Below are 16077 nucleotides of genomic sequence, written 5' to 3'. Positions count from 1 at the left end.
CCAAAATCAGGGAGTTGCAAAAGAATCTGTTTTGCCATATTAATCATAGCTTTCACTATGCTGATGGAGGCACGGCATGTCAGCGATAATATATTATATAGTTGTGGCCAAAAGTTTGGTCATACGTTATAAATATAAAAAGTATTGGATGTTGTTTAATAACTAAATAGTACTACACAGAGCAACACAATATTTTTTAAATGGCTAACTTGAATTCTGCTGTTTTAAAAGATTAATTTTTATAAGATGTAAGAGTGTCGGTGCTCCAATTTGGAAGAAAGGGGTGGGGAAATGGCTGAAATTGCTTTGCATGAACTACTTAAAGTGTAGTTCTATTCTGAAAGATGACTTTATAAAAATGGCATGGTGGGATTCCGTGGTTATTGCTGTCATTATTTCCATCTCAAATTCACTCAGCTTAGAAGATATTTTTCTTAATTGCTTACTAAACCTGGGACCTGAAATACAAACAGTGCTCCTTCTGGCTTAGATTTATTTGAGATTCTGCAGGGCAAATGCTATTTATTTAAGATTCTGCAGGGCAAATGCTACCCTCAGCTACTCCTGTGTCACACTGCTGCATTCAGGTGTAAATAAGGAAATTACCTGTAAAGAATGGGATAGTAGTACACGTGGCCCTGAAACTGGAGCTTTTTTAACAATTCTTTTCTTGAAGCCAGAAAGAAGACAGTTTGCTCTCCTGGAATGATGTTGGTTCTGCAAGACTGACAGAACTAAAAACCAAACTTACTGTCAGCACTAAAGTAATCTGATCTGACTGAATACTCACAGGAAGTAGATGTGTTAAACAAAATGTTGATTTTACAGTGACTTTTCAGAGTACAAAAAAATGGTTACATACCCTACATTAACTATGGAATCTGTGTGAACAACACATCTTGAAGAACCACAGTTACTGTGGGGTAAGTAAGCATCCTTTCTTCTTCAAGTGCTTATCCATAGATTCCACTCTTGGTGACAAGCAGTTGCCCATTCACCTGGAGTTGGACGCAGGCACAGCACCAATGCACACTTCTATTCAAATAATTCAATCTCATGGGCCTGGGGAGTATGCATATCAAGAGTGGAATCTCTGTAAACGACTCAAAAAAGAACTACATTTTAAAGTGAGTGACAAAATGGAACATTTTATTTTTTATGAGATAAATTATTTTGTTACGATAAGAAATAGCATGTGTCTGACAGGCAACGGAAATTTTTATGGTTTGAAGCAGTTACTGGAGTAGCAGTCCAGGTGTGTTCATCATTAATTTTTCCTAATATTGAACTATAATGTGTATTGTAACTAATATTTGTGATTTAATTTTTTTTTTTTTTTTTTTTTTACACAAATTCTTCTCTTATAGCATATTTCAGTGTAACAGTCAAAACAACAGTTCCCATGAATAATCTGAGGGAAGCAGCACACTCATTTGACTACGTAGGGTGCCTTTTCCTTAGTGGTTCAAATGCCAACTTTAATACAATAGAAATAAACAGGTAAGGATTATGGCCAAGGTTTGTAAAAATCGATCCCTAAAGTTAAGTTCCTAACTCTATATTTAGATGGTTAAATAGGATTTAGGAATTTAACCAGAGGCACTCGTTTTTGAAAAATCTGGCATATAATAATAAACTACAAGAAAACTACTTTTTCTAACCGACAATTCAGTTCACACATCTTATATTTTCTTAAATACAACATGCATCACATCTGTCATGTTTTCCTACATATTATTGTGGATTTGGCAAATGTACCATACAGCATAACCTCTCCTAAATTAGTAATATGCAAACAGTTTTAAAATTTAGGACACTGTGCTCACTTACGTTAATAGATTCTATTTGTCCAAATTCTTCGAACAAATTAGTTAAATCTTGCTGTGTGGCCTTCTTGTCTACTTGACCAACCCAAAGAGTAGTACTGCAGACTGTCAAGAGAGACATTACATAAATTAAAAATGACAATACTTTGCAGGACATTGGATTCTGCATCCAATAATTCAAAAGTGCTTTACAATTAAGTCTAAACCACCAATCTGAGGCAGTAATTATGAATATTTTACCCAGGTAACAGAGGTTAAGTAAACTTATCCACAGAGATTAAGTGATTTGCCCAAATTCACAAAATGAATTAGTGATGAAGCTGAGAACAGAATCAAGAAGTCTTGACTCCTTGCCCATTGCTCTAACAAATAAAAAACACAACATTCCATTCAGATAAACTAGCCTTGGTAAAAGGTTCTTGATCTTTCTAACTCAAAACAAGTACTTCATAAGAAGCAGGGAAATGAAAGCATACTGTAGATCATCAGCTAATGTAGCCATTAAAGAAACAAGTATTTTTAACAAGCAACATTTCTACTGAGCATGCAATCTCACATGTAAATCTGAAGACTTACAGAACAATTTATAGAACAGATGAATACACGAAAAAATGAAAGTTAAGGAGCACTATTGGAACTGGTATTTAAAGAAGTGATCATTGGGTAAGTTTCCTTCCTCTTCTGAACGTAAAACTGCAAAGAAAGATTTTTCATATAAAAAGTCATTTACCTGAAAGCTAACTCATGTCTGATATCCATTTTGAAATTAACCTTCTTGTGAATGTTATAGTTGGATAATGCTTTGATAAATACCTTCATCGCTTTAAAAAATATATATTTTCTGCTAAGTAGGCAAGGCTGCTTGCCCTCACTGAGCATTAATGGCATATCAAGTTACAGGTATTAAACTGAAGACTATCAAAAATTATTTGCCAACAAACAATTAAACTTCAAACTTCTAAGACCGAGGTGGGCAAACTACGGCCCGCGGGCCACATCCGGCCTGCAGGACCGTCCTGCCCGGTCCCTGAGCTCCCAGCTGGGGAGGCTAGCCCCCGGTCTCTCCCCTATTGTTTCCCCCTCCCCGCAGCCTCAGCTCACTGCGCTGCGGGTGCAATGCTCTGGGCGGCAGCGCAGCTGCAGAGCCGCGGCCCGACCCGGTGCTTTGTGCTGCACGGTGGCATGGCTGGCTCCAGCGGGTGGCACGGCTGCCTGTCCTGGTGCTCTGGGCGGCACGGCTGTAGTGCCGCCAGCCACCGGTGCTCCAGGCAGCGTGGTAAGGGGGCAGGGGGGTTGGATAGGGGGCAGGGGAGTTTGGGGTGGTGGTCAGGGGCGGGGCAGTCAGAGGGTGGGGAACGGGGAGTTGAATGGGGGCAGGGGTCCCGGGGGAGCAGTCAGGAAGGAGGGGGGGGGGGGTTAGATGGGGCGGCGGGATTTTTTTTTTTTTTAAAACAAGAACTTCTCATTCTTAAACAGAGTGAGATTAGGGATTGAAATTTTACTTTACTTTGATCCCTGATGAATTACAATAGTGTTAATTTAAAAACATTTAGTGCTTACTGTGCTGTGGTACTTCAACCCGGCAATAGAATTTAGCAGTATTTTCTATTCTTTGTTTAGAAGTATTGTTTAATATTTTAGCACAATGAAGTCCTAAAATGGGTGCATTCTCTCTACCCCCTCCTATACCCAAAAAAACCCCTGTGTCTCCTGAGGGTATGTCTACACTAGTCTACATTGGCACAGTTGCAGCTGCTGTGCTGCTATAGCGTATATAATTACTACAGCGATAAAAGGGTTTTTTCCCTTTAGAGGGGGAGGGAGAGCGGGGTGGGTGTCAACCAAAGATACGCAACTTCAGCTACGTGAATAGCGTAGCTGAAGTTGCGTATTTTAGGTCGACTTACCTGGCTGTGAGGGCGGTGGCGAGTTGACCACTGCCGCTCCGCTGTCGCCTCCGCTCTGCCTCTCGCTGCGGTGGAGTTCCAGAGTTGACGGCAGAGCGATCGGGGATCGATTTTATCGCGTCTACACTAGACGTGATAAAATCGATCCCCGATAGATCGATCACTACCCGCCGATCCAGGCAGTGAAGACGTCCCCCGAGAGGCTCTAGCTAGGTTGATTTCTTTCATCAACCTAGTGCTATCTAGACTGGGGCTTAGATTGACTTAATTATGTCTCTCAGGAATGTGAATTTTTCACACCCCTGAGCAACGTAGCCAGGTCAACGGAAGTTATTGATGTAGACAATCCCTCAGTTCTTAATCACATGAGCATCTTTCCTCCTGATGTTTACCAAAAGATATTTCTACATATACCAGAGAAGAAGAGACTTGGCCTGTGCCTTCTCAGCCAAGTTTTCCATAGCTCCTGGTGTCCTTTGGTTCCTGTCCATCTTATCTCCCCAGTAAGCAAAGAAGAGATCCCCGGCCCCCATCCACACTTACTCCTACCACTGGCAGAGCTCCAATCCTCCCACCATTCCTGTAATAGCTCAGGTTCCTTGCACTTTTTCTCCACCTGAGAAAGTTCCGGGCCTCCCACGTCTTTCCAATAACCTGCCCAGTTCTAGTTCTTTTGTCCGCAACTCACCTCCCCAGGCCCCAATTGCTGCACTGAACTCCAGGCTACTCAGCTCACCAGCCTACACTTCTGGCTCCTGCTAAAGCTTTGCTCGCTGAAAGCTGAACACCAGCTCTAGCTCCCTGCTGCCTAGCTCAACAGTGCAGGAAATGTACACTATAAATCTAATTAATGCCTCTTTGTGGAGAAAGCCATAGAACAAGAGACACCCACTCGTAGGTCAGGAAGACAAAAACAAACTGTAAGGCGTCTGCATGCAGCAAAATGCTGAATTCCAAAGCATCCTGGGAAAACATAAGTCCAGGGGGCCCTGACTGAAATGGATAAAAGCAGTTTACACCGTTTAGGGGTATGTTTCAAACTGTCTGAAGGCTGAGATTGGTGATGCTGCATTGGTTTACACTAAATCAATGTTTTCAAGATCATCTCTGCAAACATTAGGATCTAGAGACCATTTATGAAAAAGAAAGCTGAGACTGGAGCATACACCTCCTATTACTAGAAATCTGTTGTAAATTATGCAGCAGCAGAATATGCACAACCCTAATAACAATGGTTGTAAAGTGATCCAGCCTATCAGTGGACAAAGACACTTGAATTCATGGCTTCTGGCACCCAGCTCAGTATACATTCTTCTAGGCTAAAGGATATTTTGTGAGGGAGGTTCTTTCTCCCCTCCTTCCTTTCTTCCTCCATCTTCAGGATGCTAGTGTTCCCTGAAGGATCACAGCTGTCTCGAATAGCACTCCAAAGAACCAGAACTAAAGATGAACAATTTTGAACTAACTAGGATTTGGATACTGCTCTTGGTGCTGTACACACAAATTTAACAGGGACACCCCAATGTCGGGCTGGATCCTTGTGGATCCAGCCCAACACACCCCAATTTAATCCCTATATACAACAAAAAAGTAGGTTAAGAATGCTGAGATTTTAGAAATAGATACTTTGAGAATAGGGTAGAAGGGGGAACAGTTGTCAGGAACCCATTGATCAAATGACCTCAAATCTGCATCACAAATTCTACCCTGTCCCCTGAACTGATATATCAATTTTCAAGTCAATCTGACTACGTATATTTTGGAAGGAATGCAAAATTCAACATTAAACAGAAAATACACTGTAGTTTTGTCTATGGGGCAGGTACCACTGCTCATAATTTTTACAAGAGTAAAATCTTTGAAGGAACAAAATTCCACTTTCTTCTTTCTTCATGATGAAATCATTGATTTATATTTATAGATATACAACAATCTAACTAAGTATTCAAGAGAGAGGGGGAAAGTAGCCCTTTACATTTCTCTGGTAAGGAAACAACATTTATATTAAGTACCATTATGACTAATTTTAGTCTAGTAAATACAGTGTTACCTACCACTTAGTGTTTTAGACCGGATAGGAGGCAATCCCTTTTTTTGGCGTTCTTTTTCCCTTTCCCTAGCTCTTCTTTCACTGGAGTATGACCGAGATGACTTTCGCTTCCTTTCTCTTGATCTTGAGCGTGAACGTTTTCTGTGTTTACGTTTACGGGAACCAGACCGTGACCTAGACCTCCGTTTTCTTGGTGACCTACAAAACATTTATTTTTAATACCTTGAACAGGTGTCAGTGGAGAGATGTACTCCGCTTTTATTTTTGTTTTACTAAAAATTAGGGCTGTCGATTAATCGCAGTTAATTCATGTGATTAACTCAAAAAAATAATCGCGATTTAAAAAATTACTCGTGATTAATCACAGTTTTAATCGCACTGTTAAACAATAGAATACCAATTGAAATTTATTAAATATTTTGGATGTTTTTCTACATTTTCAAATATATTGATTTCAATTGCAAAACAGAATACAAAGTTTATAGCACTCACTTTATATTACCGTATATACTCGATCATAAGCTGGTTCGTTTATAAGACAACCCCCCAAGATGGATAAGTAAAAATGGCAAAATTTTATGACCCATTCATAAGCCGACCTATAATTCAGGGGTCGGCAAACTCTGGCTCCCGGCCCATCAGGATAAGCTGCTGGTGGGCCGAGATAGTTTGTTTACCTCGAGCGTCCACAGGCACGGAGGTAAACCTAAGTAAACAAAATGTCCTGGCCCGCCAGCGGCTTACCCTGATGGGCCGGGACAGCAACTGGTGGGGAAATTTTTGGGGAGGGGGAAGGGGAGAAGTAGCTGGGGGTCAGCTCCTCCCCACCACTAGCCCGGGACCCCCACGCTCTCACCATCCCATCCCTTCCCACCTTACCTGGGGCGGGCCAGGGGAGGATGTCTCTGGCCCGGCTGCAGCTGCTCCCGCAGGCCGAGTGGCATGGCTGCAGCCTGCCAGCCCCGGAGCGGCAGCTGCTTCAGAGGCTGGGGGGAGAGCAGCGTGGCCAGAAGGAGAGAGACTCCAGCCCCACCTCTTCCCTTCTGGCTCTGATGGCTGTGCCGCCTCTCCTTGCCCCCCTGACCCCCTTCTCTGATGCTTCCCTTTTTTACTAAAAAAAATTCAGTTATGAGCGAGTATATATGGTACTTTTGATTACAAATATCTGCACTGTAAAAATGATAAAAGAAAACAGTTTTTTTCAATTCACCTCATACAAGTACCGTACTGCAATCTCTTTATCGTGAAAGTGCAACATACAAATGCAGATTTTTTTTTTTTTGGTTACATAACTGCACTTAAAAACAAACAATGTAAAACTTTAGAGCCTACAACTCCACTCAGTCCTACTTCTTTTGCAGACAATCGCTAAGAGAAATAAGTTTGTTTACATTTATGGGAGATAATTCTGCCCGCTTCTCTTGTGCAATGTCACCTGAAAGTGAGAATAGACTTTCGCATGGCACTTTTGTAGCTGGCATTGCAAGGTATTTATGTGCCAGATATGCTAAACATTTGTATGCCCCTTCAGGCTTTGGCCACCATTCCAGAGGACATGCTTATGATGCTTGTTTAAAAAAAAATGTGTTAATTAAATTAGTGACTGAATTCCTTGGAGGAGAATTGTACATCTCCTGCTCCATGGTTTTACCCGCATTCTGCCATATATTTTGTGTTATGGTAGTCTCAGATGATGACACAGCATATATTGTTTGATTTAAGAACACTTTCACTGCAGATTTGACAAACAGAAAGAAGGTTCCAATATCATATTTCTAGAGATAGCTACAACATTCGACCCACGATTTAAGAATCTGAAGTGCCTTCCAAAAATCTGAGAGGGACAAGGTGTGGAGCATGCTTTCAGACATCTTAAAAGAGCAGCACTCCATCCCGAACGACCAAAAAAGAAAATCAACCTTCTGCTGGTGACATGTGACTCAGATGATGAAAATGAATATGCGTTGGTCTGAACTGCTCTGGATCATTATCGAGGAGAACCCATCATCCGCATGGACGCATGTCCTCTGGAATGGTGGCTGAAGCATGAAGGGACATATGAATCTTTAGTGTATCTGGCACGCAAATATCTTGCAATGGCGGCTACAACAGCACCATGTGAACATCTGCTCTCATTTTCAGGTGACATTGTAAACAAGCAGGCAGCATTATCTCCTGCAAATGTAAACAAACTTGTTTGTCTGAGCGATTGGCTGAACAAGAAGTAGGACTGAGTGGACTTGTAGGCTCTAAAATTTTACATCGTTTTATTTTTGAATGCAGTTATTTTTTGTACATAACTCTACATTTGTAAGTTCAACTTTCATGATAAAAAGATTACACTACAGTACTTTTATTATCTCTCATTTTTGCAGTGCAAATATTTATAATAAAAATACATATAAAGTGCGCACTGTACACTTTGTATTCTGTGTTGTAATTTAAAATCAATACATTTGAAAATGTGGAAAACATCCAAAAATATTTATATAAATGGTATTCTCTTATTGTTTAACAGCGATTAATCACGATTAATTATTTTAATTGCTTGACAGCCCTACTAAAAATCACAACTCAATATGGTAATATGGGCTTTTCTTAGTGTCTGTTTAAATGTTTAGAAAAATTAGTCACATTTTATTTTACTATTGTATAGAGAAAATAAATGTACTACCATTAGTGTGGAGGAGAAAAAAGGGTATTAGTCTGACCTCAAGAAAAAAGAACTGCAAAGTTTACAGCAGAAAAATAAGCATTAGAGAGGAAAAGTCCATCCCAAAGTCAACAATTTTTTTAGCTACTTATTTGTATTACCTGGAAGATACTTGAAAATTTAAGGAATCCAAATTTAAATAAAATAAATTGCCACATCAAAAAAAGTATTAAATTACTACACAACTTAATCCTATGTTTAAATGTAAACTATTTGTTCGATTCCAATGCAACACATAACCATGCTGGAAGCCAAAATAATTCAGAATGATGATATAGATTCAACAAATATAACACTGTCTCTGTATTTTAGAATAAAATAAAGTTGCTTATACTTGAGTAATAAGTTATTATGAAACCTTGAACGAGATCTTGAGTGTGTTCTTGATCTTGAACGAACAGCTGATTTCTTTTCTTCTTGTTCAAAGATCTCTTCCTCAACTACATCTTGCCCTTCATCTATATCCATGTCCTAAGTATGGAAGCAATGAGAAATATAAGCAAAAATATACAAAACATACATTGGCATACAAAGAGATACAACAATTTCTGAAGTTTAAATTACTGCGATTTGAAGGAAAAATTAATCAGAAATGGTAAATTTCACCTGTTGTTGAATATCCATTGAATCATCTAGGTTTGTTTCCACTTCTAAAAACTGCTGTTGGCTACTCCCTTGTGATGGTGATGCAGAGTGCTCTGATCCAAAATTTCCCTCTTGATTTTCCTCAGGGCTTGCCTGCACAGGACATGAACATTACATTTTAAAAAGTCAGAAGCCAAATTGTATGTTATGTCACTCTGCAATACAACACAGGACATACAAACATGACTGTTAGAATATTTTTGAAAAGAGTTTTGCAAGTGTCTGGGATTTTTTTTTACCACTTCGTTTCCTGTAAATGCAGATCAAGTTAATATACACTAATAACCTGTTAAGAGAACTTTTGAGTTGAACTTGATTTCCCTCCATTCCACTTTGTACTCCAATACACAAATAAACAGAGTTTTAACAGAGCCAATGCGTTTTCAGTTCCCACTCAAAATACCATTATCAAGTCAATGAGTCAGATAACGTTCATCGAGGATGACTATTTTTTCACAATTCTGGTTAATTAGAAGTAAAACTCCAACAAGAAAACAAATACATACCTTGAAGGACTATAGTAATTCTGTACAATACTAAGAAGGGTATATCAAAATAGTCATATCATTTTAAAATATATAAATATTGTTGGTACATAAGTCATCGATAACTTATTGTAATCAGTTCCATCGAGAACCACACATTTTCATGATTAATTATTTTGTTGTGATGTAAATGCAATACGAATTTAAATTTAACTTAAAAATCTTCATTTAATTCCAATTAACACTTTTGGACCAGTGTGAGATTTAAGATAAAACAAGACAAAACAAATCATGAAACTGTGTAGTATTTTATGTCGGGATGTTAGTTACAAGAAAGAAATCTATCAAGAAATGTTCTTGATTTGTGCATGACTAAATGTGATACAGATAGTAAATGAAGTGAACTTAACTATGCCTTTTTTTCTTTCAAGCCAGGGCAGCATGCCATCTTTCCAGCCCTCCATGAAAGAAGGGAAATCATTTAAAAAAAAAAAAACCCTCTTAGTTAAGAAGTGGACAGGATAACTGAAAGTGAAGCGTGTCTCCAGTTCAGCTGATGGCTAGTCTCTCCTAATTTAATAAGTACAAAATGTATAGCTCACATTTGTTTTGTATTTTTTTTCTTTGTTTTATGCATTTTGCCTTCACTTGGTCCACATCTTCACTTTGCAAGCCTAGCCCAGGTAATTAGTCAGAGTTTTATTATTATGAGTAAGAGTATTAGGAAGAAGAGACAGTTTCCTATCCTGAAGCAGAGTATGTATTTTTACCAATGTGGAAGAACACTAGAATCAATTACTATGATAACCACAAGATGGAGTAGTTACCTTTTGAGGCTGCTGTTGCTCCAGGAGCTGCTGTCGGAGATGTTCTAAATTTTGTTGTTGTAGTTGTTCAGCTAGCTGATGAAAAAGTGAGTTGTTCACAGACTCTGATACTAGAGGCCTAAAATAAAATAATTGAAAAACCCTTAGCATGGAAGTTTTTCTCTTTAGACTAAATAACCTAATAAACAAAATTTCATATTTTAAAAAGTAGCAAGCGACACATACATTTTCAAACAAATGAACAACTTACTAACACACACTTCTTAGTTACAATTATTATCCCTCCAAGTGAAATATAAGATTGTTACTCTAAATTACTCCTGACAGAATTCTGCGCCCATGTTGGGGCGCAGAGTTCATATGGCCTGCATATTTCTGTGCCCCCCCCCCCGCGCAGAAAAACACAAAAGAAATCTGCACGGGGACACGTCTCTTTCCTGGCAGCCCAGGCCGCGCATCTGTTCCAGCATGCCTGAGACGCAAATCACTGCGTGGGGAGGGGGGCTCCGTGTGCGTGCCTGCGGGAGAGACATTGCTCACCACAGGGGGCGGGGCTGGCCAACAAGCAAGAGAGACTCTGGCCTTGGCTACGCTGGCAATTCACATCGCTGCACTTGCTGCGCTCAGGGGTGTGAAAAAACACACCCCCCTGAGCGCAGCGAGTGCAGCGCTGTAAAGCGCCAGTGTAATCAGCGCCTGCAGCGCTGCACGCTCACTCGCAGCGCTGCAAGCTATTCCCCTCGGAGAGGTGGAGTACTTGCAGCGCTGCAAGAGAGCTGTGAATCTGCGAGTGTAGCCAAGGCCTCTGTCCCTCTTTCTTGATACTGCTGCTCCAGAGGCGAGTTAAAGAAAATAGCTTTTGTAAAAAAAAAAAACACATTTTGTTCATGTTCCTTTTGATGGTTAATTGATCTCATTCTCTGAGGCAGAAATGTAGCAACCTGTCTGCATAGTAACATGGTTAATTATTCTATTGTTAGTTAATTGTTCCCATTCTCAGTCAATTCCCCCAGGAGCATAAAAACCTGTAAAAGTTGTAAAGCCCTTACATTGTCAGAGTGAAGTAAAGCCTAATGAAGGACAGTAAGGGAATCAGGTAGGAAGATCTATGCGCTTTCGCGCTTTCTCCCTGTGCCAAAGTGGCACAATGGGGTTAGATTTTTACTTATCCATTAAAAAAAAAAAGACGACTTTTGAGGGCAAATAAAACATTTACCAAGCAGTCAATAAAATGTCAGGACAATCAGAATCAAGCACTTCCCAAAGTACCCAGCTAGGTCCAGATAATGATTAGCAAAACTGTATGACTTTCATGTGTGAAAGCCTGAGCAATTTAAAATGACATTCTACCTTTTTTTTTTTTTTCTCCCTGTTTGGTGTTCTGTAATGTAATTTAAATGAAAATCCAGGATTATAACTGAAATGTATTAGTTCCCAAGTATTTGCAACTTAACTTTCATGTGTTTAGAAGATGCTGAATAATTAGTGAATTTTTTCAGTATTGTTGTTTAAATAACTTACCAAAACAACAGAAACTGGTGTGATTATATTGCATTATTTTGACAAATAAAATTTGCAGAATTTTGTATCTAAGTAGAGCGCTATCTTCAGATCAAACTCTCACTCTCTCTGTTTTAAAATGGTAGGCATCCAGCTGAAGGGTTCTCATGCAATGGTAGAGATGTTGTATTAAACATTTAAAACATATACATGTCTATCATTCAAATTCATGTAAATCGTTCTCTGTTACCACTGCTCCAGTGTAGTAGTTTACATATACTGAAGGACCAGACAGCCGGTCTACTTTTCACAGTGAAAGTTCAATTATTGTAATGTTTAATAGGAAAAATGATCAACTTAATCTAATTTAAAAGGAATGTAACCTGATCTTACAGTTGGGAATTGGGAGTTTCTTTTTTAGGCTCTTCACTGAGGTCAGGCTCTTCCCCAAAATCAAACCTGTCCATCAGCTTCTAGGAGAAAATGAATCAAGCATTAGAAAGAGCATATTTTAAAACATGTTCCCTACCAAACCATACAAAATACTTCGTAATCTAAAAACAGGAAGTTTCTATTTCTGTAATGACTTAATGTAGGAAAGCAGACCATTCTTTTAAATAGAAAACCCTTGGCTGCATCATTCTTAAGTTCTGCCTGTTAATCCAAGAAGAACATGCGTTGCCCAATAGTAAATAAATGACTACTCTCCTGAGGTAAAACATTATATATATAATCTGTGTGTGTGCGTGCTTGTTCCTTTAGCAGTCAGCCAATTACTATTGCCAATACCAACGTCAAACATGGCATTGAAGAATTACCTATTAGATACTGCTTGTGGATGTCCAAGGAATTTCTTTCAATAATGATTTAATTTTAAGGGGGGGAAAAAAATCAAAGGTACGAACAAAATATATGGATTAAGAAACACAAGTTATTTGCCTTGGAAACTGTGGTAGTTCTTCAAGAGTGTTGTCTCTGCACTTGCAGTGCCTCACAAGTGCTCTCTCTCAGCACCAGGGCCGGCGCAACCTATTAGGCGACCGCAGCGCTACAATTTGGGGGGCGGCGACCGCGGCGGTATTTCGGCGGCGGGACCTTCCGCCGCCTTGGTGGGGGGGCGGCATTTCGGGGTGAGACCTTTCGCCGCCGAGGGCGGCAGAAAAGCTGGCGGCGCTCCTGCTCAGCACTGAACATTCAGCAAAAGTTATATCACCAACCACCTCAATTCCTTCTGCTAAACACCAGTCTTATGAAAGCGGAATTTAGAGAGAGGGGAGAAGGTAAGGAGGTACACAGAGGATGTAATCTTAAATAACTAGTTAACATGAGTAAATAGCTTTTTTCCTTCTTCAGGGTGGCCTCTGCTTATTCTAAATTAGAGGAATTTAGCAAACGATACAAACCTCTATGCAGCTCGTATTAAGCGAGGATTCTATTGAACTACTTTCCCAAAGTGAGCATCAGATTTAGAAGTAAAAAGAGTAGTGCTGTGCAAATGTGTACACAGAACTCCAGGAAGCAACTCTGTAGATTTCAATGAAGAAAACATTATAGAATATAACATATTCTTCATTATATATGAAGAAAACATTATATAAGGCCTCAGATGACACTTTAGCCATGGTAGAGTGCAGTCTAAGACCCTGAGCAACTGACACCCTAGGTAAGGTATAACATATCTGTCTTGGTGCACAGCTTAATTCACTTAAGACAGGCACTAAATACAAATGGCATTCCCTTTACATTGGTCTCCAAAGGCTACAAGAAGTCTTGCTCAATTCCTAAATGCCTGAGGTCCTGATTCTCATAGACTTTAAGGTCAGAAGGGACATCGTGATCATCTAGTCTGACCTGCACACTGCAGGCCACAGTACCTCGCCCACTCCTGAAAACTCTGGCTGAGTTACTGAAGTCCTAAAATCATGGTTTTGAAGTCTTCAAGTTACAGAGAATTCAACATTTACACTAGTTTAAACCTGCAAGTGACCTGGGCCCCATGCTGCAGAGGAAGGAAAAAAAACACCCAGGTCTCTGCCAATCTTGACCTGGGGGAAAATTCCTTCCCAACCCTAAATATGGTGATCAGTTAGACCCTGAACATGTGGGCAAGACCTCCTAGGCAGATACTCTCTATAGTAACTCAGAGTCGTCCCCATCTAGTGTTCTCATTTGCACTAAGTTTGCTTGGGTATAAGTGCAGTGTAAAATAGCCTTAATGTAAAGGGATCAAGCCCTCATTTCTACCAAATAAAATGTCAAAGCCTTCTTGACATCTAAGTTATGGAATCTAGTTTATCCTGGGCAAGGATGATGTTTGGTAAACTCCAGTAGCCCATCATTAACAAAATACGGAATGTAACTGTATTCTTGGATTCCTGGGTGTTGGAACTGCGAATGAGTCTTTTCTTGGACAGTTTTCATTTTCATTTGCGGAGTTGCCACCATATGTCCTAGCAACTTCTGGAACAATATGAAATCATCAGTTGGTGAAACAAGTGAGATGACCAAAACCTCAGGAGAAGTTGAGAAATATTCAATCCCTCTTGCTGGTCAAGAAAGGATTGCTGCTTCTAAACCGTCATACTCCTCTAAATTGGACTTGTAGTCAAGAATACCTGCCAACAGAGGGAATGAGATGCCATAGATACTGGTAATAGTCTGAGTGGCAGATCTCAGGTATCTATGGTTCCTAGAGTTAGAAGGGATGAGATCTTCTGTGTAAGCAATAGATCATGAGAGGCGTTTCTGAGTAGAGACAGGGAAAGGGGGTTGGATGGAGAAAAGCTGGATAGCATAATCCAAAAAAATGGCCTCCGATGCCCATCTGTCTAATGTTATAGCCGCCCATGCTTCATGAAATAGAGAAAGGCGGCACCAAAATTGAAGAAGGGAGGTTGTGTCATGCAGCTGAGAATCTGGTCATTGGGGGTCTGGACTCTCAACCAAAACATCAAAACTGGCATTTGAAGACACTGAAAGTTGAGATGACACAGCCACAGTAGTTGTAGGCTTTTTCTTTGAAAATCTTGATGTCTGGTGTTCTACGGAAGGTGGAAAATTTAGTAGGGTGGGATCTTTGTGCCGACTGAGAGTCGCTAAATTTTCACTTATTCGCTGGTGCGTATAACCCTAAAGACCTAAGTGTTGCCCCAGAGTCTTTTAGGGTGTGAAGTGTCTGTGGAATCTGCAAAAAAACTTCTAATCGTTGAAAAGTAAATCCTCCACAATTGATTGTCTCTCTTATGACCAGATGTTTCTTGTCTTTATTATAAGGGTTGGCCTTTTGGATATGTTGCCTGCCCCTTTTGCTGTGTCCATGACCAGACAGTTTGGTGCTGGGTGAAAGAATAAAAACTCTGAATCCCTGGCTGGGACTTAGTAATTTTTTTTTTTAAAAATCAGCTCTCTTACATGGGGGTGGGGGAGAAAGGGGAGTTTACCAGATAGACTTGGCTGGCTCAAGGAGGGCTTCATTAATTGGCAGTGTCACCCATTCTGAGGTAGAGATGGGCAATATGTCCAGGAGTTTGTGATGGGAACCCTGGACTACTTATAGGGGGCTCTGCAAGATGTCAGCAACCCAATTCATCAAGTCCTGAAATTGCCTGAAGTCATCAGCTAATGAGGGCAATGGTGGCATTACTGCCTTATCAGGTGTTTGTAAGCTGTTTGTAAGGGGGTAACCTCCTTGTCAGATCTTGCATCTTTCTCCTCAAAGGTCCCCCGGGGCTCACAGACTGGGGAGGAGGGATGGAAGGTACCAGATAATTAAGTCTTTTGGGTTCCCTGTGGGACTGAGTTGAGGTCCCTCAAAATTGTTGCTGATACATTGTCCATGGATCTCAATAAGGCCAATGGAGGAGACTACAATGCGTGGGGGTGGGAGTGGAGGTGGGGGCAGAAAATCCGGCACTGGTCCTCCTAAGGAAAGCAACGGTCTGGTGCCCTGCCTTTGTTGCATCTGCAACAGAGAACAATATCTCCTAGAATAAATTGCGAGATCCTTGAATCAAAAGTTCAGAGTCTGGAGTCAGAATGATCCTTATATATGGTAAAGGATGTGACAATCCCCCTTTTCCCCCAACCCAGTGGATAGCTGAAGAAGGAGAAGAGGCAGGTCTCCC

At 40.3% G+C, this 16077-nt stretch overlaps 1 protein-coding gene across 25 annotated transcripts in view; it reads right to left on the bottom strand.

Moving 5' to 3' along the window:
• SCAF8 (SR-related CTD associated factor 8) overlaps positions 1-16077 on the bottom strand; it is a 142535-nt gene that overhangs the window by 71490 nt on the left and 54968 nt on the right. For 12 of the 25 annotated variants that reach the window (XM_065588859.1, XM_042848263.2, XM_042848264.2 and 9 more), the window contains 6 exons: positions 12347-12426; positions 10454-10571; positions 9103-9234; positions 8831-8967; positions 5788-5981; positions 1831-1931 (listed from right to left, as the gene is read on the bottom strand). In XM_065588859.1, coding sequence (XP_065444931.1) covers positions 1831-1931; positions 5788-5981; positions 8831-8967; positions 9103-9234; positions 10454-10571; positions 12347-12426 — 762 coding nt within the window. The remainder of the gene's footprint in view (positions 1-1830; positions 1932-5787; positions 5982-8830; positions 8968-9102; positions 9235-10453; positions 10572-12346; positions 12427-16077) is intronic. The other 13 variants (XM_065588857.1, XM_042848267.2, XM_065588852.1 and 10 more) reach the window with 3 other exon arrangements.

Source organism: Chrysemys picta, chromosome 3 (genome assembly GCF_011386835.1).
Source record: "Chrysemys picta bellii isolate R12L10 chromosome 3, ASM1138683v2, whole genome shotgun sequence".
Taxonomy (NCBI): Eukaryota; Metazoa; Chordata; order Testudines; family Emydidae; genus Chrysemys; species Chrysemys picta.
Note: the sequence above shows the minus strand (reverse complement) of the source record. Positions and strands in the feature narration are given on the sequence as shown.